This window comes from Camelus bactrianus, chromosome 13 (genome assembly GCF_048773025.1).
Source record: "Camelus bactrianus isolate YW-2024 breed Bactrian camel chromosome 13, ASM4877302v1, whole genome shotgun sequence".
NCBI lineage: Eukaryota > Metazoa > Chordata > Mammalia > Artiodactyla > Camelidae > Camelus > Camelus bactrianus.
The window spans coordinates 56,644,333-56,668,159 of NC_133551.1; the positions used below are offsets into that span (position 1 = coordinate 56,644,333).

The window sequence follows — 23,827 nt, forward strand, 5'->3', positions numbered from 1 at the left end:
TAGAACGTGTGATTCCTCCAATTTGTTTCTTTTTCAAGATTGTTTTGGCTAATTCTGGACCTTCTGCACTTCCATATGAATTTTGGGGTCAGGTTGTCAATTTCTTTTCTTTTTTTTTTTTTAAAGGCAGCTTGGATTTTGATAGGGACTGCAATGAATCCATCAATCAGTTTGGGGAGAATTGCCATCCTAACAATATTAAAGCTTACAATCCACAAGCCCGGGATGGAGTCCCATTTATTTATGTCTTCTTCAATTTCTTTTGTGTTACTGATTTTAAGCAGACGAGTTACGTGATCTAATTTATACTTTAAGAAGATTACTCAGTAGAATGAAAAAACAACTGGAGGAAAAGGGATGCCGCTTGAACAAGGGCAACAGCAGCAGAGACAAAGAGGAAAGCACTAGTTACAGAAACAGTATGATGTAAATCAGCAGGAGTTGATGACTGGCTTTATGTAGAAACGGAGGGAAGAGTAAGGAACGACTCCCAGGTTTTTGGCTTGGGTGCATCGTGATGCCACCAACTGAGGGAGAAAATACACAAGAAGCAGTTTCAGGGGGAAAGATGAAATGATCAGTCGGTACATGTTGAGCTTGAGGTGACTGCACCCCTAAGAGGAGAGATAAGATAACTGAATATTTGTCTGATCCTCAGGGGAGCTGTCTAGTCTGGGAGAATCATCATATAACAGGGGAGACATGAGACGACATGAATTAACCAATGGGATTCATAAAGGAAGCAGGAAGGATACAAAGGAATACCAATATTTAAAGGCTGAGCTGATGACAAAATGTCCACAAAGGAGACTGAGGAGGAACTACCAGAGAAGTAGAGGAAAAATCAGGAAGGAAGAGCTATAGGAATACAGAGAGAGTGGCCAATAATAATAAGTTAAGGGCTGGAATGCTTCCATTGGATTCAGTGCAGTTAGAAGTCACTGGTGACCAACTGTGGCCCAATTCCGGGGACTCCCTGCCCCTTCCCCAGAGTAGTTGGAATGATCCTCCCACTTGTTAGAATATGAAATAACTGAGCCCATAAAAACTAGCAACACTGCTCCTCATGGCCTCTCACTCCCTCACCTTCCAAGAGGGCCCGTACTCTGTCTATGGAGTGTATATCTACTTCTACTTTAATCATCCCACCCCCACCCCTCCACCCCTCCTACACATACACACAAACACACACACATGCCTCATGGCCTCTCTGGCCTTCTGAGACAACCTACATTCAGTCTATGGAGTGTCATCTCTCTGAATAAATCTACTTTTACTTAACTATGGCTCACCCTTGAATTCTTTCCTGCATGAAGCCAAGGACCTTCACTTGATGGGGCACATCCCAGGGATTTGCCTGGGACCTGAGACATGGCCATCCTCTCATGGCCCATTTTCCCCTGTAGCAGCAATATCCAAATTTTAAAAGTCAGCTACAGAGTTAAAACGCTTAGTATCGAGGGACCACTGTTTATAATAACTTGAAGAAATCCAAACTTCAGAACAGGAGTATGAAGCTGCATTCAGACAATAGGACAGAATAAAAATTCCTTTCTAATGCTCAGTTGAGAGGGAAAGAAGAGAAGAGAAGCTAGCAGGAGACTGTATGAAGAATAAGAACCTGTAATCCTAAAACTGCTCTAAAAAATAAAGTGTGTTCAAAAAAATTTTTTTGAATTCTTGTAATCAACTACACTTCAACAAAAAATAAAATAAAATAAAAAGTCACTGGAGACCTAGACCAGGGCTCTCCCAGTGGAGGGCTGAACCTTATTGCTGTGGATTGAGGAGGAGGCAGTAGCTGAGAAGATGGAGACGGCATATAAAGATAATTCACTCTAGAAGTTTGGAGGCGAAGGGAAAGGAAGTGAAAAAGCAGTAACAAAAATGTAAAGGGAGTCAAGGGGAGGGTGTGCTTTTTTAGGATAGAAGAGACTTGGGTATGTTTATAGGCTGATTGGAAGGACTTGGCAGAAAGGGGGAGGATGAGGAATAGAGTGTGGTCCATGTGGAGCTGGAGGAGCCACTGAGAGAAGGAGCAAGGAGGTGAGTGGATTCAGAACAGCGCTTCTCAAATTTTAACCTGCATACAAACCCCCATATCTCACATCTCCCCTCCTCTCTCCATCTTCCCAGCCACCATCCTGGTCCAAGTCCGAGTCCCCTACATGTCTCATTTCTCCCTCTGAACACCTGAGCTGAACTTGAGATGCTCAACGTTGGGATGTAGGCTTGGTGGTGAAGAAGCCAGGATGGGGCTAACTGAACACAAGAAAGTAGCCCAGGCCAGCGGCCTTGGGGAAGTCAGAAGATGGGCAGAGGGCAAGAGAGGCCTGTGTGGGATGCTCGAGGGTGGGGGATTTCAGAAGGGGCAGTTCAAGGTGTGAAACCGGAGAAGATGGCTGAGGCCATGATGAAGGCCACTGAAAAGATCCAGGAAGGGCATTGGAGGGTCTGTCACATGGATGAGCCGGACATTAGGACCAGCCTAACTGGTCTGGAAACTCAACTCCTTGATAGATGAAGAGGGTGACAGGGACAGCAACAGATCAAAGTGATGAGAAAGGGCAGAGTAAAGCCAGGTTTTAGGAGTCTCAGAGAAGGAGAAAATTACATATGTACATAGGAAAAAGACCCTCCAAAATGTGAATGATGGTTGTCTGTGGGGGTGGGGAGGATTACAAGTAATTCTGAATTCTTCCTTACACTTTCTTGTTTTGTCCTCCAAGTTTTCTACAATAAGCTTTAAAAAATAAAAAGAAAGAAAGAAAGAAACTAAAAATACAAAGAATAGCAAAAGCCCCCATTCACGTCATGTAGAATTTGTCACTGTAAACAAGCATAAGTCCCATTTAACCACCTTCTCTTCTCAGACAAGCATGATCGCTTGGCTTTTCATTTTATATACATGTATATACATATACAAAATAGAATCTGGTAGGGTTTGTGTGTGATTGTTCGACTTTGTATATACATATACAAAATAGAATCTGGTAGGGTTTGTGTGTGATTGTTCGACTTACATATACAAAATAGAATCTGGTAGGGTTTGTGTGTGATTGTTCGACTTACAGGGAGGAACTGTTCTAACAATCAGGGAGGAAAAAGCCTTCATAAGACAAAGAGGACTTGCACAGGGATTAGAAGCCTGAACCCCCTTCCCAGTTCCCAGCCCAGCCTCCAGTTTAAGTGTACTGGACCACACCTGATTGTTAAGTGCTCCAGGAAGAGAGAGAATTACTATTTGTATTTCTCTGGCTAGGTTTCAACCCACTCTGTTATCTCTCAAGTCTTTTTATCCCTCAGAAATCTGGGGAGGCAATCACTATTTCCATTCGACAGATGGGGAAACTGAGGCCCCAGGGAACGGTAGTGAGCTGTCAGGGTGTCACAGTGAGTTGGTGGAAGACAAGGGACTAGTGCTCTGGCCTGTGGTTCTGCCCAGAACCCCAGCACCCCAAGCCAGTGTGCAGACGGGTGGGGCAGAGGCAGGGGACACTCGGCGGCTCAACTAATGGACTTTGGCTGCTTGACAATAAGGAAGGAAAATAGCAATAATTTCAGGCCACCAAGGCTGGACCATGGCCAGGAAACAAGTGGGCAGCTCCCTCCTCAGAGGCCCCAGAGAGCAGGCCCACTCCCTGGAAGCTATGTCTTCCCTGTCCACCCCCCACACTCAGGAGCAGCCTTCCCAGTTAAATAGATCTGATTTCAAGTTTCAGCTCAACCATTGGTACATGCTGTGTGCTCTTTGAAAAGCCCCTTTATTCTTCTGGGCCTCAATTTTCTCCTCTGTAAAATGGAGCAATAATCTTTAACTCTCAGTCTTGTTCCAAGGATAGAAAAAGAACCCTCATTTATGCATCTGAAAGCAAAGTCATTTAGAAGGTCTGGGTCCCCAGCCTAATTCCAGATGGCCCCAGATGGGCTCAGTGTCAAGGGGACTGCCTGACACTGACTGATAGAGAAGCTTCATGTACGCACACACGGGAGATTTGACGTTGGCTTTGCAGTGGCCAGACATGCTCTCCAGGGCAGCCCCTGGGAGATGGACTTGGTCATTAGTAAATTGTGTATGCCTAATATACAAGGCACACGCATTCAGTGGACATCTCATGTTAGATGTGTCTAGCCAGCCCCTGCCCTCAAGGCCACTGACAAATGGGGTGGGGGATGCAGACTGAACTGATGATGCCCAGATATCACATAAGTGCCCCCTGAAGGACTGCTCTGGGGGCCAAGAGAGCCTGGGCAGGCAGCCACAGCCTAGCCACACTGGAGAACGTGGCCACCAAGACCCACTTACTCCACCACTTCTGTCTGGACGCTCTTGGGTGAGTCTTATTCTAGATGCTGAGGATGAGACAAAGTAGGACTCGGGTCATCCTGGCACTTAAAGGGCCACGGTAACCAACAGCCAGGAGTAGTAAGGTTCCTATTATGTGCTCTTTGTCTTTGAAGACTCTCTAGAGGGTTTTCAATGCTTTTTCTTATCTGATTTTTATATCTCATTTTGTCTCACCACGACCTTAGGAGACAGGAATTATTACCCTTGGTTTCCTGATAAAGGAACAGAGCCCTCCTAACCCCCAAAGCCACCCGACTCCTACCCTGACACACACACCCCTGCGGGCACACATGCCTTGCTCAGTGTGGGGGACAGATGACCTCCAGGCCAGGGCAGGGAGGAGAGGTGATTTGCCTGAGGTCATACATCAAGCAGAGGACAGACCCTTGTCCCCCAGTGCTCATTCACCACCCACTGCTACTCCTCCCCATCCTCTAGAAAGAAGTGATTCCCAACCTTCACCCTGGGGTTTTCCTGTCCAGTTGCCCATCAGGTGAGGACAATCACAGCTAACGTGCATCCGGTCCCCATCTCACTCCCTAGCCCGGACGATCGAGACTCCTATAGGCCTCACTTTCCATCTGTAAAATGGGCATCACTGGAGGAGCAGGGCTGAGAGTGGGGGAGGCGGGTTGGCCGGCCCGGCCGGCATCTTAGGCGGACGCGGGTGGGTGGGGCCAGCAGTTTGACTCAGCTGGGCGGGCCAGGAAGAGCTGCCCAGCCGGTCAGACCGGCCCGGGATGCAAACGAGCCGCCAGGGCCCTCCCGGGGCTGGGCCGCCCGAGTGGTGACGGGAAGGGAGGCCGGCCGGGCGCCGGGAACCCAGGGTTGGAGGCGGGAAGTGGGCGCGGCGCGGGCTCTCCAGAGCCCGCGGCGGCGGCGGCGGACCAGGATGGAAAGGGAGCTGCCCGGCCCCCCGCGGCTTCTGGAGCCCCGCTGAAGCCGCCACGGAGACGCGGAAACGTCGCGCTGAGGCCGAGATGTGCCTGCGCCGGGGTGAGCCGCGGAGGACAGCCCGGGACTTCCGAACCCGCCCCAGACCCTCTGGTAGGGGCGGAGCACTGTAGTAGGAGCCCGGAACCCCGGGGGCCAGGCTGCCTTCTCTGCGGGCCACTTTCCACTCTGGGCCTCAGTTTCCCCAGCACTGAGCTGGAGGGAGGAGGGCTGCTGGTATCTTCTCGATATGAAGGAGCACTTAGGCTCCTCCCCCGTCCCCACTTTTTCTTGCAGAGGAGGGACCCCAGGTGGGAGGAGAGCCGCCCGCACCTTGCTCAGAAGGGAGGGCAGAGGGAGGGGGATTCAGAGCCCAGGGAGTACTGAGGTAGAGGCTGCCTGCCATTAGCTCCCTCGACTTGTAAAGGGCTCCCACCTCCATACCCTCCACTCCCTCAAACCAGGCCGGGTGGGAAAGGCCATTGGCAAACAGGATCCAGACAGAGGAGTGGGACTGATGTGTCCCCTTCCCCTCGCTTCCTGGTCACAGTGATGCTGCTCTTAGGCAACAGACAGACCTGGAGCGTCTCCACTCTGTAGCCAAGAGACCTTGTGAGCCTCAGTTTCCTCATCTGTAAAGTGGTGAGGGTAGCACCACCTCCTAGGATGATGGTGCCAATGAAGTTAGCTCCTAAGAGTAAGTGTTTACCATTGTGCCAGCGACATTGCTAAGTACTCCGTAAATGGTCACATAAAAACAGAGAAGCCAAGGACTGTCCTGTGACTCTGTCCAGTGCTCCAGGGACAGCCCCACGCTGGCGCTGTACCTCCATTGGACCAAGTCTCGATCCCGAGATGCTGTTGTTCATGAGCCCAGCCCTGAGCGGGGTGCTATCTGGGCTCCCAGGTAGGTGGGTGGATGGGGTAAGGTGGGTCAGGCCCCTGGGACGAAGCTGCCATGCCCCTTCCTGTTTGGCCAGAAGTTAATCTTTATGACGCCATTCCAGCTCCACACTGCCTGTGGTGTGCCCTTTGCTTCTCCTCCACCTGCTGCAGCTCCTGGGGTCCTGCAGGTTCCAGGGATCCCAGAGACCCAGCTAGACCAACCCCTTCCTATTTTACACGTGGGGAATCTGGGGCCCAGAAAGGAGGGAGGCTGGTGCAAGATCACACAGACACGCTGTGACTGAGTATTCCCATCCCTCCCTGAGGACCTCCTCTTGGCACAGGGCCCCCAAGAACATCCAATCTAGGGATTTCTTCTTTCTTTCTCTCTGCTGCAGAACTCCCATATATGAAATATGACCCAACACTTTCTGCCAAAATTGGGGACACTAACGTCTAGGAAGGGACTCACAGGTACCACAAGGAACAGCTAAAGGAAGAAGAGGGGATATTTAGTTCTAGGGGCGAGGCCAGACTTCCAGTCTCACAGAGCTGGCTAGAGTGAGGGGGCCTGTGTGCCTAGGGGGCCAGCGTGGTGTGTGTCAGGGCAGAGCCAGGACCCAGAGAACAGATCTGGAACAGCTGGGAGGAGGGCTCCCAATTCCTGGGGATGTATAGATAGGGGCTGAGCAGCCACTTGGACACTCAGAGGGAATCTGCATCTGAGTCCCTGATGTTCTTTTAACCCTGGCTTCCCCTGCTTACCTTGTCCCTGCTCAGGCCCCTGCACCCAGAGCTTGCTTTTCCCAGCACCCCTAGGGTGTGCCCCACTTTCCCATCCCCTCCTCATGGGATCCTCTTTCCCTGCTGGGAGACAAGGATTATTCTTCCTGTTTTACAGATGGGGAAAGGGAGGCTCAGAAGCTTGAGTTTCCTGCCCTGAGTCAGTTCAGCAATTGTGAGTTGAGTATCTACTGTGTGCCAGGCTCTATCCCCAAACTGAATCCTGAGCAGGACCTGATCCCTGCCCAGTGAATGAGGGGCTCCTTGGGGCCTAGACAGTGCCTGTCAAGCTCTGTATGGTAATTCAGGGCCTGGCATGGAGCAGGTACTCAGTGAACACTGGTATAACAAGTACATAGATGCAATAATCAGTGGATGGGAAGCTTAATGGAAGGATCATGGATCTAGAGCTAGAGACCTGGATTCCAATCCTGGCCCTGCTGCTCATGACCTTGAACACTTTAACAAGGACTGCTACCCTTTATTAAGTCCCATTTGTGTGCTTTTCCAACCTTAGTGTTCCAAGGACTCTCATGAAATCACTGTGAACCCCTTTTCCTGATGAGGAAACTGAGGCTCAGAGAAGACAAGTTACTGGCCCCAAGTCACCCAGAAATAGATTTAGAACCAAATGTCCATCACCCCTGCCAGGGCCTCACTTTCCTCCTCTGTCTGGCAGAATGAGCCCCACCTATGGCCCTGACATGGCTGTCCCTTACAGATGGCCTGAGTGTGGGGGACTTCCGGAAGGTGCTGATGAAGACGGGGCTGGTGCTGGTGGTGCTGGGCCACGTGAGCTTCATCGTGGCAGCTCTACTCCATGGCACCGTGCTGCGCTACGTGGCTGCCCCCCACGATGCTGTGGCTCTGCAGTACTGCATGGTCGACATCCTCTCTGTCACTTCCGCCATCCTGGTATGGCCAGGCTGGGAGGATGACTTGGGGGAGGGGGATGGAGGGAGCTGGGAAGGTCTTTGATGAGGCCCCTTCCAAAACCTGGGGTGGGCAGGCAAAGAGCCCTGAGCACTAACCCCTTACTAACCTGCCACTTATCAACTTCACAAGTCACTCACACTCTCTTTGCCTCAGCTTCCTCATCTATAAGATGGGGATGGTAGTAGTGTCCATCTCAGAGGGTCCTGATGAGTACTGATTGAGATCATTCACATAAAGTGCTTAGCACAGTGCCTGGTGCCTGGTTTGCACTCACTGCTGTGAGTTAGGATTATTATTACAATAGGGAAATAGTCAAGGCACCATTAGACAGAAGAAAGGAACATCAGCTCAGCTTGGGAGGGTTCACAGAGGTGGAGGCCCTGAGGTGGATATTGATGGATGAATAAGAGTTCACAGATAGGCTGCAATGACCATAGCCCAGGTATGAGTTATGCTGGGGCCAGCAGGTAGAAGAGGGGCCTGGGATGGCATTTCGAATACAGAGACTGGCAGAGGTGTGGACGTGGAAGTGGATAAGGTTTGTTCTGGAGACCAAAAAAAAACCAGTTTGGCAGGAGCTTAGCATTAGGCCTGGTCAATAGTAAATGCTCAATAGATGGTAGCCATGGTCATGACCAGATGTCAGTACCTGTTTGATGAATACACGATTGAAGGGGCCTGGTATTCTCAAGTTCATAAAGCCCTTTCCCACTCAGCAGAGGTGGCCGCAGGCTTTGGGGAGCATCCACACATCAGTGTCTGAGTCCCATCCCTGCCACCTTCTGGCTGAGGGACTTATTTCTTTCTCTAAGCCTGTTCCCTTCCCTGCAAAATGAAGCTCAGACAGCCTGCTGATCCCATGGTTGGGTGAGTGAGGATCACAGGCCCCAGCAAGTAGGAGAGCCCTGGCTGGTGGGACAGAGCTGGGCTGTGCAGATGTGTGCGGTGTCCCCTGAAGTTACTATTATCATTGTTTGTTATTCTCACCAGCCTTGTGAGGAAAGCAGGGAAGGCAGTGAGTTCGGGGTTAGGGGGTCCACCAGGGATGGGCTCTGAGCTGGACAACTTCAGCTGTGTCCTTACTTCCTCAGTTAATCCCAACATGGGGCCATTATTGCCCCATTTTACAGAGGGGGACACCTAGACTCGGATTCACCCAACCTCCTGCTGATACAAAGAAGCCAAGATGCATTTGAAACAATCTCTGACTGACACCAGTGTCCTTTCCTTGAGCTCATCTTGCTGAGTGGGGCTTACCCCAGAGAGTTTGAGGCACTCACCTGTGGCTGCACAGTGGATTAAAAGCATTGCTGGACCCCACATCATCTCACCTACCTCCCACGGGTCCAGCCCATGCCTGGTACAGTGAGGGAACTGAAGGAGGAGGCCTGGCTGAGTGGAGCCCAACAGATCTAGAGGGCAGCTGCTGGGCCAGACAGTGGGGTGGGCCCATCTCTTGGGACTGGGGTGCTTAGGGAGGCCCACAGTGGGAAGAACCCGAGCAGGTAAAGAGGAACAGGAAGGGCATTCCTGAGAGGGCACTGTGTAGGTAGCATCAAGGGCAGGCTCTGTGTGGTTGTCCATATCCAGGGCAGTGAGGGAGAAGACTGGCCCAGGGTGGAGTTGAGAAACTCACAGGACTAGGGCCAGGTCACTGTGAGTAATAATTTAAAATTTTCCCAGGGATTTTGAATTCTATGCCATAAGGTGTCCTGGTTTGTTTTCCAATAACAATTTTGTTTTTAGTTCCTTGTCAGTTATTTAGTTTCTTCCAAGATCTTTTCCACTCCAGGGAGATGTGTCATATATCCTGTGACATGGCCCTGCGGCCCTGGGATACACAGGTCCCTGTTTGAGACACACAGCTGCAGGCAGTAGGGAGTCATGGAAGGTTGTAGGCAGGAAGCAGTTGTGTTTAGAAACGTTACTTCAGGTCTGAACCATGAAGAGGCAGTGCCTCCGTGCAGATGGAGGTAACTCGGCCACAGCTAAGCAGAGGGTAGGGGTTTGGAGGACTGGAGTTGGCATTGGTGAAATCTTTATTGGAGAGTGGCCTTCACCACCACCACCACCACCACCACCCCGCCTACTCTCCTCCAGCAGCAGGGTCAGGGCTGACTTTCGCCTCCTCCACAGGTCATCACCTCAGGCATTGCAGTCATCGTGCTGTCACGCTACCTCCCCAGCGTGCCCCTGGTATGTAGCACCTCCTGGGATGGGGCTGTAGGGGTGGGGGCAGCAGCCACCCAAGGGCCTGGCCTGCTTGGAGGGGATGATGCTGACCCCCTCGGGGGGCCAGATCCACCCATGGGGCCAAGCCTGATGTCCACTGACCAGTGGCCTCCTCCATCCAGCGCTGGACAGTGTTGAGCTCGAGCGTGGCCTGTGCCCTTCTCTGTCTGACCTGTGCTCTTGGCCTCTTGGCCACGATCGCCGTGACCTTTGCCACCCAGGGACGGGCACTGCTGGCCGCCTGCACTTTTGGGAGCCCCGAACTACTGGCACTGGCGCCCGACTGTCCCTTCGACCCCACGCGTATTTACGTGAGTGCCTAGGCCGGGGGTAGGGGGGATGCCCAGGTGCTCATCAGAGGTGGGAGGGGTTCTTGGAGTCCCGCACTCTAGTCCCCAACCCTAGGCAGCCATCTCTGCCCCCTGTCCCCTCACAGAGCTCCAGCCTGTGCCTCTGGGGCATCTCGTTACTGTTCTGCATGGCAGAGAGTGTATTTGCTGTGCGCTGCGCCCAGCTCGCCCACCAGCTGCTGAAACTGAGGCCCTGGTTGGGGAAAAGCAACCACCACTTGGTAAGGCCTGCCACCCCCCAAGTCCTGACTTCCCATATTTCCTGGGAACCCCTGCACATATTCCTCTGTACAGGGCCTTCACTTTGAGAACTGGGTCAATAGTTTTCTCCTCGGGACCTCAGAGAGGTCATATCTCCCAGCTAAGTCATACAGCTGACACCCGGCTCTCCCAAGTCCCAGGCTGAGTCTTGGGGAAGAAGGGTAGCTGGGCTGGAATTGGGGGCACTCGAAGGGTATGGCCTGGCTCTTGCACAATGGGGAGTAGTGATGTCCCTTTGCCCCAGAGATCCTACCATTGCTCCCTCCTCCTTATTTCTGGGTGTCCCAGACCCAGTCCCAGCAGGCCTGGCAGCCTCCTGTGTCTCTGCCAATGCAGGAGAGCCCGGAGCCCGTGGAGGACCGAGACCTGCTGAGTTACACCAGCTCTGAGCCACTGACCCTCTGACAGCTGATGCCTCACCCGGGCACCCTGGCCACCGGGGCCCTGCAACCAAGTCTGCACTGTGATCAGGCCAGGATTCCTGGAGCCAGCCAAGAAGGCTCAATGGCCACTCCAGGACCTGGGTGGGGCTTTCAACTCCCTTGCCCAGCCACCCAGCTCACTGCACTGAAACAAGACTTTATTCTGAAGTTATTAAAAAGAACAGAGATGCTCCACATGGATGCATGCAGCTGGGGAGAGGGCTCGGCCGGGGGGGGCCTGTGCTTCTTTCCTACACAAGACACTGTGGGTGAGGCTCTAGGTGTGTCTGCCCATCTGTCTGTGGGCCTGTGTGTGTGGCTGAAGAGGCAAGATTCACAGAGGGGTCAGTGGGTTTGTTTTCATCCAAGTGCTGAGATACAAGCAGGGGTGCATGGGACCCACGGTAGGGGGCGGTCTGGAATCAGGAGATTTTCCTTTTGCATCATGGCCTCCAGGCCAACAAGGGCTGGAGCAGGAAGGGTTGAGGCCCTCCTGCAGGGAAGGACAGCGCAAGGAAGGTTTTTCCTCCAACCCCCCACACCTCTGGAATCTTTCTCTCCCCTCCAAATAAAGACAGGCTCCTTACCTGGGTATGATTCCCAGCTCCACCCAGGCTGTCTGCAGGGGTCGGGGTGGAGGTAGGGGAAATTTCCCCTGGTTGAGGGAGGGAAGCTTGGCCTCATGACTGTGTGTGTGTTGGGGACAGGGGCAGGGCGTGGAGGGGAGGGATGGCTGAAGTTCTGAGGTTTAGGTAAGGGAGGGCTGACTCTGAGGGACAGACCAAACCAGAGCATGTGCCTCCATCATTGCCGAAGGGAGATATTGCCTCTTGGATTGGGAGGGTGCTAGCCACTTGCTGGCTTGGGCCGTGGGGGGCCTTCAGGGTTGCTTTCTCCATATGCCCCGCAGAGTGCAGACCCTGGGGGGGTGGCAATCTGACCCCCAGCCTGGATAGACACAAAGGCGAGGAAGCTGAGTGCTGGGAGAGGGCCAGTGAAGGCGGGGAGGGGAAACCTGGCTCCTCTCGCTCAGAACTGGGAGGCGCTGCTGGGGTCGCACTGCAGCAGACGCACGATGGACGGGTCGCTTTTGGCCCCGCGGATGAACTCCTCCAGCGACAGCTTGCCTGCGGGAGAGGGGAGCAGTGAGAGAGAAGGCAGCAGCAAAGCAAGGGGAGGCAGAGCAGAGCCGCAGGAGAGGAAGGGGGAGTGGCTCCCGCCCCGCCCCGCCCCGCCCCTGCGTCCTCACCGTCGTTATTTGTGTCCATCTGGCGGAAGATCTTCTCAGTCCTTTTTTCTGGGGTCGACTCATCCTCCGGCATCTTCATCACGGACGAAACCATCTTGTAAATGGCCTGGGGGGTGGGAAGGGAAGGCAGTGAGTGAGCGGAGCCTGCCTGAGCCTTCCACCCCCAACTTTCTAAAATGCCGCCAGGTGCGCTGACGGGCAAGATGAGGCTAGAGGGGGTGACAGGGGCGTGGGGCACTGGAGGGGCTCTGGAAGGAGTAACTGGGAAGGCTTCCCAGAAGAGAGGGCTGTTGGAGAGAGCCCTGAACAAATTCCCTTGGAACTTTCGGTGGGAAACGAATTGCTGGCAGAGGGATCTGCATGTACAAAGGCCCCGAAGCGGGAAGCTCCGAGTAGGCTCAGAGAATTTGGGGGTGGCTGAATGCAGAGGATCAGGAGACATGGTTGGAAGCCATCGGGGCCCAGATGGCGAAGGGTCAGGAACGCCGGGCCTAGGAGCTTGTGCCCGGGGTCTCAGGTTTCGGGGTAACTACCAGATTAGAAGAGCTGCTTCTCAGAAACTCTGGGGCTCCGGGCGGCCCGAGCTGGATGGCCCACGGGGGGCGCTGGGCGGAGAGGGTGGCACTGGGCTGCGATGCCACTGTGACCGGCAGGGGGCGCAGAGCAGACCTGAGGGCTGGAGGGCCGGAGGCAGCTGGGTCCACCGGGGCGAGGGACATTATGCATATAAACGTGTATAAGCATCTGCCGGGGGCGGAGACAACCTGGACTCTGCTGGGCCCAAGACTGCAGCCTCCAGATACAGGAGCTCTGAGGCGCCTCGTAGGAGGGGTTTTTGCGGTAAATATACACAGAGAACTTAGGGCTTGGTCTGTGGGCTGGGTCCCGGCACCCCGGAGTTCAAGAACCAGACCAGTCCCCTCAATCTGCCAGCATTCTGCTACTGACGCCTCCTCCAAGAAGCTTTCCTTCTCCCATCCTATAAACTTCCCTAGCCCCACATCCGGCTTCGGCCTCCACAGTGGTCTCCTCTGGCCTCTCTCCCCCGGACCTGTCCCCACGCTGCCTCTGAAATCTCTTTCCAAACACAGTCTCCACCGCCATGTCCCCCGCCCAGGGGACGCCCCCTCATTCCCATCATACACAGGCCTCCCTTCAGGCCCGCTGTGCACCCATCTCCTTCTGGATGCTGCCCCACGCTCCTTCTGCTGCCTCCCACTCCTCCTTGGGGCTGGGCTTACACAGAGCTTTCTTGGGGAAGTCTTCTCTGATCCCGGCTGGGTCAGGGCCCATGTGCTACCCCAGAGCCTCCTTTGGGGACACCTCTGGAAGTAATTGTGCCTTTGTAGGATTGCTCCTCGCCCCAGCAAACAGATAAGGGCCACAGATGTCTAGCTAGTGCCCATATCCCCAGAATTTAGCACAGTGCCTGGCATTTGGCAGGGACTCCCCTGTTTAAAAGCGATTGGCACCTCCCACTGCCCTCTGTTACTGAATCCAAACATTTGGCCCTGGGCTTTCAAGGCACTTCACACTCTGGTCCCTGTGATGTCTCATCAGGCCTCCCCTGGTAGGTGATTCTACCACAACCAAACACCCCTGGGCCTTTCCCAGCATATAGCCTCTGCCTGGAACTATAACACTAGCTACCATTTACAGGCACTATGTAGGAGTTACTTTACATACATTATTCTCAATCTCACAACAGCCATGAAGAGCAGGTATCAAGATCTCCATCTTCCAGATAAGACATCAAGGCTCAGAAAAGGAATTGATGACAGAGACTGGATTAGAATCCACTCCCTCTTGGCTGCTGGATAGATGCTTATGGAGTGCTGATGGCTCCTCAAAGCGGGGGCTTTGAAGTAAGGTGGACCAGGAGTGGCATCCTGGTACCACTACTTACTTGCTCTGTAGCCTTGGACAACTACTTAACCTCAGTTTCCTCATCTGTAAAATGGGAGTAATGATCTCTCTCTCTCATTAGGATTGTCTGGAGTATTAAATGAGATAATGTGTGTAGTTGGCTACAGTAAGTAAACAACAGCTCAAATTATAATCATTACTCATCCACCACATCCTCAGATCTTCCCTGCCCTTCAGTGCCCTGGACTCCCAGCTGTCACCTTTACACCCCTGTCTCCGAGCTGGTCCGTGTGGTCTGGACACTTTTCTCTCCCAGCAGAGTGGGAGCCCCAAAAGGCCGAGGTGCAGTCTCTTCCCTTCCAGTGTGCCCGCCCCCTGACACAGGGCTGCATCCTGAGAAGGACTGAGTGAGTAACTTAGAGAGTGACTGCTCCTCTTGTGACAACCCTTCTCCTGGGCCTCCTAATTAATTGTCTGGAATTGCTACTCACTCATTGTTTCACTGGAGCTGACTTGTAATTAATCAGTCACTTGGGTTTGCAGAGTTCTGTCTGCACCTACCGTCTGGGGCTGCTGGACTGCCATGAAGGAAATCAGGGTCTAGATAGCAGAGGCCAGCCAGGAAGGGTTCCCGAGGATGCCCAAAGAATGGAGCTGGCTAGACCAGTGCCCTGGGCTTGGCACTCCCAGCAAGGGTGAGGTTTACCAGTATACACCAGTGCAACCACACTAAATGGTAAAATATGAACTTCCTCCAGATTGGTTGGTATCCAGCTGCTGCCCAATCCCTGAATGATCGTCCACCATCCTGGCTACCTCCACCCTTCCACCAGTACCCCCAGAACTCCCCACTATCCATCAACAGTTAATGCCTGGCCCATGGGAGTCGTTGACAAACTTTAAGACTTTCCCACTAGTGACAGTCGTAGGGAGGGCACCACATCCCAAGACAGCCCATTCTACTCTAGCTGGAGAGAGCAGACCCAGAAACCAAAGTCAAGAGTCCACTAGGGGCTGGATGAGTTGGGAGGGGGAGCAGTCAGCAGACCTGAGGAACCAGAGGGGAAAGGATTCAGAGAGGCAGAAGGAAAGGAAGCAAGAGCGTGTGCAAAATGGTGCAGCAAGATTACTCAGGGCACATTCCGAGGACATGGAAAAGGCCATTCTGGCTAGAGCAGAGAATGTGCGGAGGGAAAAATAATAACTGACAATCACTAATGTTTACTGAATATCAATTATATTCCGGGCCCTCTGCTGGAATCCCTGTCCTGCTTCATATCCACAGTAGCCTTGGAAGCAGGGGGTTAACATCTTCACTTTACAGGCGAAGAAACAGAGGCTCAGGAAAAAAGTGAACAAGGAACTGGATAGATAAAATAGATTCAGAGCCCTGATGGACCTCAATGCTGCTGAGGGGAGGGGGCACCTCTGGAAGTTTTTTGAGGTAAAGCTAATATGGTCTTATTTAAATTTGTACTGAGAAAGGACATTCATATCGGGTCCTCAAATCTCCCCATGAGATCAGCCTCACCATCCCCATTTTACAGATGAGCAATCTGAGAGTAGAAGCCAGCTTCAGAACTGGAAGTCAGACCCCTTTCAAGAGGCAGTATTGAGTGGTGGCCAACTTGAACTTGACTCCACTTAGATGCTGTGTGATCTTGGGCAAGCTACTTCACCTCTCTGAGCCTCATGGGGTTGTAAGGATGCACTCAGTTCATGGGTATACACATCTCACTCAGTACTAGGCTCTTAGTCTGCTCTCAGTTAGTTGGAAGGTGGCTGGGTACTCAGATGGAATGTGGGCGGTGGAGCCAGGTGGCCCATTCACAGGCTGGGTGGCCTCAAGCAAATGTCTTTACCTCTCTGAGCATTTGTTTCTGAGTAAATGAGGATCAATGAAACATAACTGCCTGTACTCTGCAGAAATGTCAAGTCTTGAAACACAAAGAAAGGCTGAGGAACTGTTACAGATTAAAGCGGCCTAAAGAGATATGATGACTAAATGCAGTGTGTGATCTCGGACTAGGACAAAAAATGCTATAAAGAACATTATTGAGACAGTTGGCAGAATTGGAATATGGTCTGTAAGTTAGATAATAGCATTGTTTCTATGTTAAATGTCCTGACTTTGATAATCATATTATGAGTTACATAAGAGAATGTCCCTGTTCTTAGGAAATCTATCCTGATATATTCAGGGGTAGAGAGTCATGTGCAGAACAACAACAAAACATTACACACACGCACACACACTTATCATTATAAAGCAAATGTGGTGAAATATTAATTGGTGAAGCTGGGTAAAGGGTATAGAGAAGTTTTCTCAGTTTATTTTAAAGTAGGAAATTACTTCCTATTAAAGACTTTTTTTAATGGGTGGTAAAAGTAGCACCTGCCACTACCTACCCATGAGGACTGTCGAGAGGATGAAGAGGGACGGTGGGTACAAGCTGCTGGGCCCTGGGCCTGGCATTCTGAGGGACCCACCTGCACGATCTCCAGCATCTCCTCGCGGCTGATGTAGCCGTTGCCGTCCAGGTCGTACATGCTGAAGGCCCACATGAGCTTCTGCTCCAGGCGGCCACGTGAGGTCACGCTCAGTGCGATGATGAACTCCCGGAAGTCGATGGTGCCATCGCTGTTGGTGTCGAAAGTGCGGAAGACATGCTCGGCGAACTTGGAGGCATCACCGTAGGGGAAGAAGTTGGCGTAGATCTTCTTGAACTCATCCACGTTGAGGATGCCCGTGGGGCAGTCCTTGAGGAAGCCCTTGTACCACTCCTGCAGCTCCAGCTCCGAGAACTCCGTGTTCTCCCGCAGGTCTTGCAGCATCTCTGGCCGCAGCTTGCTGTTCTGCTTGCCCATGGCAGCCAAGCCAAGTCCTACCTGGGTCCCCAAGGGGGTCAAAGGACAAAGAGGAGTGGTCAGATCCTCCTGGCTCCTTGATCCCACTCCAGGAGGACTCCCAGGCATCAGTCACCAGCCACCCCAGCCTCTCTCTTGACCCAGTGAGAGACAGGAGCTGGACCAAGGTCACAGCTTGCACACACCCTGGCACCCTGCCTCTGTGTGAGCTTCACACCACTTCCCCTGACCTTCTACTCCCCAGGGAACAGACCTGGAAACAGAGGAAGAGAAGGGAGTTCACCTTTACTGAGGCCCTTCTCAGCACCAGCCACTGAGCCCTCACAGGTGTACACTGTTTCACCCTCACGAAGTGAAGCCTGGGGATTAGGCCATTTTACAGATGAGAAGGCAGGCTCAGGGAAGTGAGGTGACCTGGTTCAGGACACAGAGCTATGGAGCGACAGGGCTGACTCCCAGAGTTGCCCAGAGAAGTACAGAAAAGCCCTCTGGTTCTCCTCCCTCCTACCCACTGCCCCCTCACTGCCTCACACAAGCCTGCTCACATAAAATACACCTGCAGCCCAGACATTGACCTGTTTGCCCTCCCACACACATGGGCCTGACAAGGGGCAGCATAAGGTAAGTGTTAGTCTGGGCACCAGAGCCAGACCACCTGGGTTTGGTTGCCAGCTCTGCTTCTTATCAGCTGTGTGACCTTGGGCAAATTCCTTAAACTCTGTCTGCCTCATCTGTAAAGTGAGGGTAATGGTATCTACTTCATTATTGTTGTGGGGATTAAATTAGTTAATACATGTGAAGCACTTAGAAAGATGCCAGACATATAAGTGCTACCTGAGTGTTAAAATAAATAAAAACGATTTACATGTATCCAGATGCCTCAAGATTCATGCACAATAAGCAAATGAATATATATTGATACATATTATGCTACACAGCTCACCACATCCACACACTAGGTCCCATGTCACTCACACACCAGCACACACCCACCCAGGGTCAGCATGCGTCCACACATGACAACATTCTCTCTGCTCCACAACTCACACGTACTGGTATGGCACCAAGCACGCACAACTCCAATACCCTATGCATCAAGATAACCAACCCATGACCCCACATGTCTCACACATGCCATCACAAGCCAGCTCTCATGTCGACACCTTTCACATAGCCAGCTACATGTGAGACCCTCAGGGACCCTTGCCACTTTTCTTTCTTTACCCAGGGATGCTACCAGGTGCCAGGAGAGGGAGCTGCAGCCCTTCTCAGACCTCCAAGTGTGCCCTCTTCCAGGGAGACCCCCTAGCCAGTCAACCCTCCCCCAACACTTACCCTTCATCTAGTCCAGAAAGGTCTCCTCAGTGCAGGAGGTTAGACTGGAGGGCTGAGGGGGAAGCATTGGAGAGGAGACAGCCAGGCAGTTCTGGGCAGGGACGCAGGAGTGTGTGCAGGTGAATCGCCCCCTAGCTTGGGGCTGTGAGACAGAGCGGGGTGGGGGGGGGGGGTTCCTTGTGTGTGCACTAAGCTCTGTGTACATGTGGGTGAGCCTGTGTGAGTGCATGTGCTCATGTATGCTTGTGTGTCGCTGGTTTCCAATTGCATTTTTCTCCCTGTGTGTTTCAATCCATATCTGTGCATGTACATATATGTGTATGTGATTAGGTACGCACCCATCACAGTGTGAGGGGGTTGTGCCTGTGTGGCCATTTGGGGGACCTGTGTGTGTCCTCAGCAGTGTGTCACATGCATTTTTCTGTAAGTTAGTGGCCCTCCTTTCTAAATCAGCCTCTTCTGCCCCAGGCTGAGGACCCACTGAACAAGTGTGTGGGAGGGGACTGAGAAACGCCTGGGGCCAAGGCAGCAGAGTGTGTCCCTTAGTCCCCTCCTCAAGGTCCGAGGAACTGGGTCATCTGGGCGGGGGCAGAGAGACATTCCGGGCAGGAGAGGTCTTCCAGTGCCCCTTCCTCCCTGGCACCCTCAGAGCTGCCCCCCTCCCCAATTGAAAGACTTGGAAACCAGGGAGGTAGAAGATTCTGCTGTCTCGGCAAAGACCCCCCAGTCCCCCAGATGGGAAGGACCTAAGCTCGATCTAAGAAACCCGCCTCGGAAATTCTCTCCAAGCCCCTCCCCAGCTCTCGCCCTGGCCCCCGCCTCAATTCTTTCAGCACTCAGAGAGCGCCGGGCGCGTGGCCCCTCCTAGAGGGGGCGCTCCGAGGCGGCCGAAGCGCGGCTACCCGGACTGGCCACTCGGCGGTCAGGACCCTGGAGAGCGCCGTGTTTCCCCTGGGAGCCCCCACTACCTACGCCCCCAGAGGGAGGATTCCCGAGAGGCACGGGAGCGGCGGGGTTGGGGAGCCCTGGACGTGGCCCCCTATCTCCAGGATGCCCCCTCCTTACAACCCCCAGCCCCGGTCGAGGGGCCCCCACTCACCCAGCGACGCGGAGACACCGACTGCGCAGGGAAGGCGGCGCTGCTGCGGCGCGCGGCGGCAGAGGCGGCCGGAGGGCGGGCGGGGGGCGGGGGGCGGGACTGAGAGGGAGACGCCCCGCAGCGTTTGCCCCGGAGCCCCTCCTTTGGGGGGGTCCCCATTCCTCCCTTTTCCCTCCAGCCCTGGGGATGCGGGGAGACGCGCTAGGCTCCGCCTCCGCCCCTGCCCAGGAGAGGGAAGGGGAAGCCCTCACTTCCCCGGCCCCCTTCACTAAGGAGCACCTCGCCGGGGGAGGAAGAAAGAAACTCTCATCTCGGCATCTCGACTCAGGTAGCCTGAATGGGGTGGTGGGTTAGTGCCCAGAGTTCTTCCCTAAGCCGAGAACAAGCCCAGACCGCTCCACCCGCCTGTTTCTCCGATCCCTACCTGGGCGCAAAGACTCACGTCGCTCCGAGGGCAGAATTCGGATCCTGGGCGTTTTCGATAGGCACCCTTCTGGCTCCAGCCCCTCCAACTTCGGAACTAACTGAGCTCTTCACATTGAGGGCAGCACCTACTCCTCCAGTTCGTGAGGTATTCGGGGGGCCAGACACGCCCCCTACCCCACCTCTGCCTTATTGGCCCCTCCCCACCACTCCGGATCTCCTGCTCAGGACCCCTCTTAGAATGAATCCCACCTCCTAACACTGATCTAAATTGCTCCTCCCATCCCTCCCCACTCCAATCAAGAAACCCCCTTACTCCCTCCCCAGCCAATGCCTGTACAGGATTGCGATATGTGAGAGCTGGAGAGCATCTCCATCCTGGGGAGTTCTGAGCTGTGTAGACTCCCTGCCTGAGGACAGACAGCCCCTCTCCAGGATCACTGACCCCTATCACAGCTCCTCTTGCCAGGATGGAGGCTGCATCCTCCTTCCCCTAGCCTCGGCTATAATCCCCATATCTTGGGCTCCAACTTTGTCCTTTCTCTATTTCTAAGGGATGGTCCTTATTGTTCCCACTTCACACATGAGAAAACTGAGGTTCAGAGGGGTTAAATGATTCTTCCAACGTCTCACATGAGCAAGTGGGCTTGGACTTGAATCCATGTGCCCTCATCCATTCGTTGCATGAACATGTATCAAGCACTAGTTCTGTGCCCAGCACTGTTCCAGGCAAGAGTGGACAGTAAGGAATGGATATATTATACAAATTAATCCTATAATATATTAGATAAATGTTTTGGGAAAAGTTGAGATCAGTGTGCAGAGGTTGGGATGGTGACAGTGCTTAGAACGATGCCAAAGATTTCAGGTTTTATTCCACGTGAGATGGGAAGCTCTTGGGCCTTTGAGCAGAATGGAAGGGTCTGACTTTCAGGTCAAGCTTACTCAGGCATTTTGGCCTCAACAGACTTTGAGGAGTGGGGGCAAAAGTGGGATCAGGGGGCCACAATCTCAGGGTGAGAGATGACCAGAGTGGAGAGAAGGGTCTGCTTTCTGGATCTACTTTGAAGGTGAGGTGACAGCATTTGTCATCTGACTAGATAGCTCCTCCCACTTCCCTGGCAGCAGCTGGGACCCTGCTGGGTCTCCGAGGCTCAGACTGAACTCCACCTCCATGTTTTCAGGACAAGCTTCTCAGGTGATTGAAGTGTAGCCTTAGTCTCCTTCTGGAGGGCAACTGCGGAGTCTCAGCTGGAGGAACTGGGGAACCAGGTTGCAAGGAGTAGGGTAGCTGCACCCTCCAGAACATCAGTTCCTCTGTGTGCCTTAGCTCTGGTGTTGGGACCCCTGTGGAGGTGCCAGACATGCGTGGGTGGTTCCCAGCTGCCTCCTGCCTAAGGACCTGAGAGCGGGGAGAGACTTGCCACTCAGGCCCCTCAGGTGACAAGCTCCCTCCCCTCTCCCCACTAGGCCTGGAGGATCAGCTCCCTTGGAGTGGGGAGAGGAAACTGCCCTGCAGCCACTACCACTGCCTCGGTCCCTGGTCCCTCTTCTCCCTCCTCCTCCTTCCTCTCTCCCCTTCCTGAGGCTTGAAAATCTTTCCAGCCTGGTATGGATCCATCCTTGTGGGGTCTCAGTTTTCCACCACTTGGGGCTGCTCAGCCACTCTGCTTCCTCCCACTCCTGGTCCCCAACCCCTGCCCCACCAGTTTTATCTCCTGTAGGCTGACTCCTTGGCTCAGCCTCTCAGGAGGCTACTTCTGTTTTTCTTCTCTGTGAGAGTGACTCTGATGCTCTTCCCTATAGACCCCCAGTCTGCATCCTGTCTTTCAATAGAGAGGGCTTCTGAGGACAAGGTCATGTCTTCTCCTCACCCTGGGCACCCCACATCCCTTTGACATTCCCTGCACGTCTAATGAGTATGGTTAGGGGCAGGGAAAGGACAGAGTTTGGGCTGTTTTGGCTCTGCTGGCTACTTCCCGTCAGCCACTGCTCCCTTCCTGGGGGCCTAATAAGCACTGGGAGCCCCCCTGAGCCAAAGGGGAAGGCTTGGGGCTCCCCATACTAGGCACAATGACCCATGACCTAGTGCCCCAAGGTATAGCCCAGAAAAGGGGGGCAGAGGAGCAGCTGTCAGAAGGCCTGGGCCCCTCACTCTGGGTGACCTGGAACTCTGGGTGACCTGAGCAGAAAGGTTAGACATGTGACCTGCGTGCCTTGATCCCCCATCAAAAACTCTAACCAGAGCACAGACAAGACAGGCCTTGCTTGCTGCCTCACTGGCCCCTCAGGGTGGAAAACCTGGATATGAGCATACACACAGATGAGGCATCAGTGGCCTTGGAACTCTGAAGATCTGAAGGGGTCTATGGAGTCTTGTTGCAGGGGTGGGGGTGAGTGGTGTCCTTGCTGATGACACTTAGCCCCTCTCACCCCAGATGGAGGGATCTAGCAGGGAAGGGAATGCAGAAAGGGGTCACTGAGAGAATCATGCCGTAGGCAGGTCCATGGCAGATGGAAGAAAGAGCAAGTCCCAGGGGGAGGCAGTGCCCCCGCATCTGAGGAGTAAGGTGAGGGGTGTAGAAACCAGAGGTGGCCACCCTCCTCTAGCACTACAGAGGGACCAGCTCCAGGGATGCCAGAGAGAAACAAGTGGAGGATGAATTGAGAGGGGACTGCAGGTCTCTTGAGCACCTACAATATGCAGAGTGCTTTGTGTATGTTACCTCCTTTATTCAAACCAATCCTGAGGAGTCAGTAATGTGACTGCCGTTTTACAGATGTGGCGACTGAGGCTCACAGAAGTGAAGTCACCTGCCCAAGGTAATACAGCAAGAAAGGGATAAAGCCAGAACTTGAACCCAGTTCCATGTGACTCAGGAGCCCAAGCCCCTCTCTGGAACCTCTCCGTGAGATAGATGGTGTTAGCCCCTCCCCAGCCCCCTCGGAGGTACAGCCCCCACCCTTCCCTCTTAGGTCCCAAATGGTTTGGAAAATCCTGATGGGAGCAGATGGCGGGGACAGATGGAGGGAAAAGCATCTCAGGGCTGAATTACACAAACAAACATTGATAAAGTGATTAAAACCTCAAACCACCCCTTTCCAAAGGGTCCTGCCCACCCCAGCCTGGAGCAGAGTGGACCCGGAGGTGGGGGTCTGGGGGAATCTCTGGATGTCCCGCATCTTAGCCCGATTGATTCAGCTTCTGCCTGCCCCCCTCATTGCCACGGACCACCCCCGGACCAGAGCCCAGGGCGGCAGAGCTGCCAGGAGCACAGCCCGGGAGGGGGAGGGGGCGGGCCTGGCTGTTCCCGAGGGAGCTGGGCCCTGAGGAACAGAAAGAGGGGAGGGCAGGGACATCGGGAAAGTCCTGGGAGCTGGGAATGCAGACCTGAAGTCCGTGGTGGGGGTGGGGGTGTTGTGGTGGGGCTGGGGTTCCTAGACAAAGCCTCACTTTACAAATGGGGCTGGGCGAGTAGCCATGTCCCCCCAACGGGGGGGGGGGGGGCAGCCTTGCAGCCAAAACCTATTCCACCGCCCACCCCCAATGGAGGCGATAAGGCCTTTCACCTCTGGAAGATTTGGTTGGTTTTCTTCATCTGTAAAATGGAAACAATAATACGAGCACCTTCCTGGAAGGGGTGTTGTGAGGATTACATGAGACGCAGCCTGTCGAATTCAGGGCACTAGACCTGCACACAGTCAGCCTTCAGTTGGTGTTGGCTCCAGGCAGCTCATAGGGCCTCCCTGGTGTTGGAGGATCAGGAAGGCTGCAGCAGGTTGGAGATGGTCCCTCTACAGAGAAGGAGTCTGGGCTTGAAGATCCTGCCTGCAGAG

The 23,827-nt window shown here is 53.6% G+C and overlaps 2 protein-coding genes across 3 annotated transcripts; one reads left to right on the forward strand and one right to left on the reverse strand.

Moving 5' to 3' along the window:
• Nucleotides 1-5,183: 5,183 nt before the first annotated feature.
• TMEM54 (transmembrane protein 54) lies at nt 5,184-11,345 on the forward strand. Of its 2 annotated transcripts, none has more exons than XM_010952145.3 (6): nt 5,184-5,395; nt 7,671-7,864; nt 10,022-10,081; nt 10,240-10,428; nt 10,554-10,688; nt 11,065-11,345. In XM_010952145.3, the coding sequence occupies exons 1-6, from the start codon at nt 5,329-5,331 to the stop codon at nt 11,131-11,133; spliced, it is 714 nt and encodes a 237-aa protein (XP_010950447.2). In that variant the 5' UTR covers nt 5,184-5,328; the 3' UTR covers nt 11,134-11,345. The 2 variants fall into 2 exon arrangements, with proteins under 2 accessions (XP_010950447.2, XP_045370576.1); XM_045514620.2 differs by having other exon boundaries at nt 5,184-5,344.
• Nucleotides 11,346-11,468: 123 nt separating this feature from the next.
• On the reverse strand, nt 11,469-17,148 carry HPCA (hippocalcin). Its single transcript, XM_010952143.3, has 3 exons — nt 16,756-17,148; nt 12,400-12,505; nt 11,469-12,277 (listed from the first exon to the last, which is right to left on the reverse strand). The coding sequence occupies exons 1-3, from the start codon at nt 17,131-17,133 to the stop codon at nt 12,180-12,182; spliced, it is 582 nt and encodes a 193-aa protein (XP_010950445.1). The 5' UTR covers nt 17,134-17,148; the 3' UTR covers nt 11,469-12,179.
• Between the last annotated feature and the right edge of the window lie 6,679 nt (nt 17,149-23,827).

Bases quoted from the DNA above. Each gene is read 5' to 3' on its own strand.
- TMEM54 (XM_010952145.3), top strand. From the start codon at position 5,329: ATGTGCCTGCGCCGGGGTGAGCCGCGGAGGACAGCCCGGGACTTCCGA. The intron at 10,082-10,239 runs GTATGTAGCACC...TCCTCCATCCAG, and splicing joins ACCTCCCCAGCGTGCCCCTG to CGCTGGACAGTGTTGAGCTC. The intron at 10,689-11,064 runs GTAAGGCCTGCC...CTGCCAATGCAG, and splicing joins GGAAAAGCAACCACCACTTG to GAGAGCCCGGAGCCCGTGGA.
- HPCA (XM_010952143.3), bottom strand. From the start codon at position 17,133: ATGGGCAAGCAGAACAGCAAGCTGCGGCCAGAGATGCTGCAAGACCTG. The intron at 12,506-16,755 runs GTGGGTCCCTCA...CCCACCCCCCAG, and splicing joins AGATGCTGGAGATCGTGCAG to GCCATTTACAAGATGGTTTC. The intron at 12,278-12,399 runs GTGAGGACGCAG...CCTCTCCCGCAG, and splicing joins GATGGACACAAATAACGACG to GCAAGCTGTCGCTGGAGGAG.